General features: G+C 43.9%; 2 protein-coding genes across 3 annotated transcripts in view; both read left to right on the top strand.

The window, feature by feature from the left end:
- The window catches only part of LOC104933381 (kunitz-type protease inhibitor 1-like), a 2282-nt gene extending 402 nt beyond the window's left edge, over positions 1-1880 (top strand). Inside the window, exons 1-5 of one of the 2 annotated variants that reach the window (XR_003461907.1) lie at positions 1-242; positions 822-982; positions 1072-1213; positions 1346-1535; positions 1773-1861. The exon at positions 1-242 is cut by the window's left edge and continues 402 nt beyond it. Coding sequence is in view for 1 of the 2 variants with exons in the window: in XM_019266663.2 (XP_019122208.1) it covers positions 1-242; positions 822-982; positions 1072-1213; positions 1365-1535; positions 1773-1843 (787 nt within the window). In the remaining variant the exon portion in view is untranslated. Of the gene's footprint in view, positions 243-821; positions 983-1071; positions 1214-1345; positions 1536-1772 lie in introns of both variants that reach the window. The other variant, XM_019266663.2, reaches the window with a different exon arrangement.
- A 630-nt stretch (positions 1881-2510) lies between these two features.
- LOC104938316 (kunitz-type protease inhibitor 1-like) overlaps positions 2511-5000 on the top strand; it is a 5288-nt gene continuing 2798 nt past the window's right edge. The window contains exons 1-2 of the mRNA XM_027276167.1: positions 2511-2616; positions 2917-2999. Coding sequence (XP_027131968.1) covers positions 2511-2616; positions 2917-2999 — 189 coding nt within the window. The remainder of the gene's footprint in view (positions 2617-2916; positions 3000-5000) is intronic.

Genomic DNA, 5000 nt, shown 5'->3' with positions numbered 1-5000 from the left:
CACCGCGCATGTGCGCTCCGCGGAGGCATGTGAGCGCGCGTGCTGCGAGGACCCGCGCTGTAACCTGGCGCTGCTGGGGCCGCGCGCACTCGGAGCGGCAGCGGCGGAGAACCGCACCTGCGACCTGATCGACTGCGTCCACCGGAACCGCTTCGTGTGCAGGTTCGTGAACAAGGACGGGTACCGGAGCTACATCCGGGAGTCCGTGTTCCGGACACACCTGCAGGGGCCGCAGGGAGCACGTGAGTCCGGATCAATTATAGTACACATATACTCATATATTGTGTATAGTACATATATAGTACACATATACTCATATATATACACATATATAAATACACGATATACACATATACACAGATATCAATATACAATATACACATATTTAAATACACGATATACACATATATAAATACACGATACACACATATACACATATATCAATACATGATATACACATATATACAAATACACATATACACGTATATACAAATACACATATATACAAATACACATATACACGTATATACAAATACACATATACACGTATATACAAATACACATATATACAAATACACATATACACATGTATCAATAATTAATCACTAATGATTGATTACTGATCAGAGTCATTCATCTTTAAGATCAGCTGTCTTCTAATAAACATTCTGTCCTGATTACTTAAAGGTGTTAATTTATTCGTAGTTGTGCACACCTGATTGGTTACCTCACTCTTCAGCATAAGTCACATGACGTGTGTGTGTGTGTGTGTGTGTGTGTGTGTGTGTGTGTTTCTCTGTGATGTCACTGTGTGTCTCCAGTCGAGCAGGCTCCGCCCATCGCCATTGCCAGTCCAGATGTCATTGTTCAGCCTGGACACACGGTGACGCTCAACGGCAGCGAGAGCCTGGCGCTGGGCGACGCCCACATCAAAGACTACAGGTGGACTCTGCAGAGCGGAGACAACGGCGTCAAGATGGAGGTAAAACTGCTGAGTCAGGGGGCGGGGCTTAACACAGGTACCACAGGTAGTTCAGCTCAGTGAAGTTCTGTTTGAATGTGAACGTGCAGAACACGGAGCTACCTGACCAGGTGAGGCTGTCCAACCTGCAGCCCGGACCCTACCAGTTCCAGCTGACCGTCACCGACTCCAAAGACCAATCACACGACACCAACGTCCGCATCCTCGTCCTCAGCCCGGAGCAGTCCACCTGTGAGTGCTCATGGGAAAAGTAGTCCGACTGTACACAGAGTACTCCATGTGCAGTGCATTGTGGGTTTTGTAGTGTCCATGCTGAGTATCAGGAGTACTTTTACTCTGTGTGTGTGTGTGTGTGTACTTCAGTGTACTGTGTGTACTTCAGTGTACTGTGGAGCTCCGGTGAAGGTCGGTCCGTGTCGTGCTGCGTTTCCTCGATGGCGTTACAACGCGGCGACGAGCAGCTGTGAGCACTTCCTGTTCGGAGGCTGTAAACCAAACAACAACAACTTCCTGTCTGAGGACGAGTGTGTGTCCGCCTGCAGCGGGGTCACTGGTCAGTACACACACAGTACACACAGTACACACAGTACACACACAGTACACACAGTACACACAGTACACACAGTATACACACAGTACACACATAGTACACACAGTACACACACAGTACACACACAGTATACACAGTACACACACAGTACACACAGAGTACACACACAGTATACACAGTACACACAGTACACACAGTACACACAGTACTGCAGTATTGATGGTGTGTCTCTGTCCACAGTTACATCAGTGAGGTCGGTCGCTCTGCCCTCTGCTGGTCAGTCCCACAATGCACCTCTTTACATCAGCTGACCGTGATCACCTGTTCAGGAACTAAACGTGTGTGTGTGTGTGTGTGCGTGTGTGTGTGTGTGTGTGTGTGTGTGGTTCCTCGTTGTCATGGGACGTTCAGATGTTGTGGTCATGTGACGGTTGATGTTTAGGAAAAAGACCGCTGTGCTTGATTGTTCAGCTTAAATGACACCAACGACCTGAGACGACGTGAACCTGAGACCCAAACACTTATAAATACATCACACATATGAAACACAGAAGAACCCAACACACTGTAAACCACCACTGATCAAATCAACGACGCTTGTTCTTGACCGTTCACGCGTGGAAGCCAAGGAGCTCATTAGCATCAAACGTTTTTTAAAAAGAAAAATCAAAAGAGGAGAAACGTCACGGCACGCAGAAATATGACACAAGTTCGTCGCGGTGACATAACACAGGTCGGCGGTGACATCACACGGTGTGGCCATTGCCGTCACACAGGTTTGGTGGGACATCACACAGTTTCGGCGGTGACATCACACATGTGTGGCAGTGACGTTCACACAGGTTTGGTGGTGAACATCACACAGGTTTGCGTGGTGCTGTGTAGACGAGCGTGTCTGCTCTTACAGCGCCACGTGGGGCGGGGCCTGTGGCGACCGGCCTATGGCGAGCGCTCCTTTTGGCCTTCAGGAAAGCCAGTATGGAGGATCCCCAGCCGAAGCCAAGCATGGCCACCGACAGAAGAACGGCCAGCGCGATGTACCTGAGGAGACGAGGCCCCTGTGACCGCCTGCACCTGGTGCATTGTGGGACGTGAAGACTCTTCTCACCTGAGTCCTTTCTTCAAGTTTATCGAACAACGTTCGAAGACTCCTCTGAATAAGACGTCGCTCTCTGAGAGTACACGAGTACACACTGTTGCTTACTGCTCTATACGACTGTATCATGGGTTTCATGGGTATTTGTGTGTATTTGTGTGATTTGTGTGTATCTGTCGTACTGGTCACTCCGTCACCACGTCTCGCTGCCACCGTCTTCTGGTCGTTGAAGTTTTTCCCGTTAGCGTCACAGCCGCCTTACGTGAAAACGGAACACTTCCTGTCCAGCGGGTCGTCGTACCAGCGCGTTGACTGGCCCGACCACGGCCGGTGTCGGCGGCTCCGAGCACCGAGCTGAGGGGATGTTCAACGTACGGCCCGGGGGCCAATCACGGCCCTTAAAGCTCATGTTTATATTATTTACTTTCTATTAACTGTCCGTCACAGGCTGCAGATTTCAGAAGAATGAAGCGTCATACACGCTGCTGTTATACTCTGTATAACATATATGTAACATGTTGTATATGTTATTATCTATCTGTTATAAAATATATGTACACATGTATGTATATTTATTATATATCTGTATAAACCATATATGTACACATGTATGTATTATTTTTCTTTATCTCTTATAACATAATATACACTGTATGTATCTGTTATTATATATCTGTATAACATCATCTGTACACATGTCTGTATATGTTATTATGATTATCTGTATAACATCTATGTACACGTGTCGTCATGTTATTATATATCTGTATAACATATATATACACGTGTATGTATATGTTATTATATATCTGTATAACAACTATATACCCCGTGTATGTATATGTTCTTATTATCTGTATAACCATATATACACACGTGTATGATATGTTTATTATCTATTCTGTCTAACATATATACACACGTGTCGTATCTGTATTAATATCTGTATAACCTTATACACATGTGTATGGTATATGTTCTTTATCTATCTGTATAACATAATATACACATGTATGTATATGTTATTATAATCTGTATAAAACATATATATACACCGTTATGTATATGTTATTATATATCGTATAAACATATAATACACATGTATGTATATGTTCTTATATCTTGTATAAACATATATATACACATGTATGGTATATGTTATTATATATCTGTATACCTATATATTACACGTGTATGTATATGTTATATCTATCTGTTACATATCTATACACTGGTTGTATATGTTATATCTATCTGTATAACCATATATACAATGTGTATGTATATGTTTTATCTATCTGTATAACATATATACACAAATGTATGTCTATTGTTATTATATATCTGTATTAACATATATATACACATGTCTGTATTATGTTATTATATATCTGTATAACATTATATACCACACGTGTATGTATATGTTATATATATCTGTTAACATATATATACACATTCTGTATATTTATATATATCTTGCAGCGTTTGTTACAGCGCCGAGACACGTGTTGAACTGGATGAACGTTCACAGGACTTTATGGACTCATCACTCACCATGTTTAAATGAACATTCAGGTTTGTATTTCAGCTTATCCAGTTAATCGTGTTCATACAGTTTATTCTGTGATCTGACTCCAGATGGGACGAAAACAAGAATGCTGTCGATTTGTTCAGTCTGATTGGTTTAGATCTGTTCAGTCTGCTGGTTTATATCTGTTCACGTCTGATTGGTTTAGATTTGTTCCCGTCTGATGGTTTAGATTTTGTTCAGTCGATTGTTTTAGATTTGTTCATTCGTCTGCACTTGTTTGGCTATTGTGTGAAAACAAACCACTTGTAACTTTATTTTAAATGTTAGTTTTCATCATTTAAGAGACAAAAAGGACAAAGAGACAAAGAACAAACCGTTTCTCTGGTTCACATCGATGTCCACCGACGAAGCGAAGGTCTGATTCACTGAGGAGGAGGAGGCAGGCAGGAGAGGAGGAGGAGAGGAGAGAGAGAGGAGGAGGAGGAGAGGAGGAGAGAAGGAGGGGTCACTGCTGAAGTTATTTCTCTTGTACGTTATCTGTATGGTGTGTGTGTGTGTGTGTGTGTGGTGTGTGGTGTGTGGTGTGTGTGGTTGTGTGTGGTGTACGTATGGCTGCAGTGCTCCCCTCGTCCTGATTGGTCGCTGCACGCAACTCCCACTGCGTCACACTCCAGCTTCGTCCAAACAGCAGCTGCCGCACAGTCAGCGACCAGGACGCCGCGAGAACACACACCCTCTGCACACACACACACACCACACACCCACACACCACACCCACGCACGCACACACACACACCCACACCCCCACACCACCACACACAACACCACCCACACCACA

Source organism: Larimichthys crocea, unplaced genomic scaffold, assembly GCF_000972845.2.
Source record: "Larimichthys crocea isolate SSNF unplaced genomic scaffold, L_crocea_2.0 scaffold322, whole genome shotgun sequence".
Classification (NCBI taxonomy): domain Eukaryota; kingdom Metazoa; phylum Chordata; class Actinopteri; family Sciaenidae; genus Larimichthys; species Larimichthys crocea.
The sequence above is the reverse complement of the archived record's forward strand: the minus strand, read 5'-3'. Positions and strand labels throughout refer to the sequence as shown.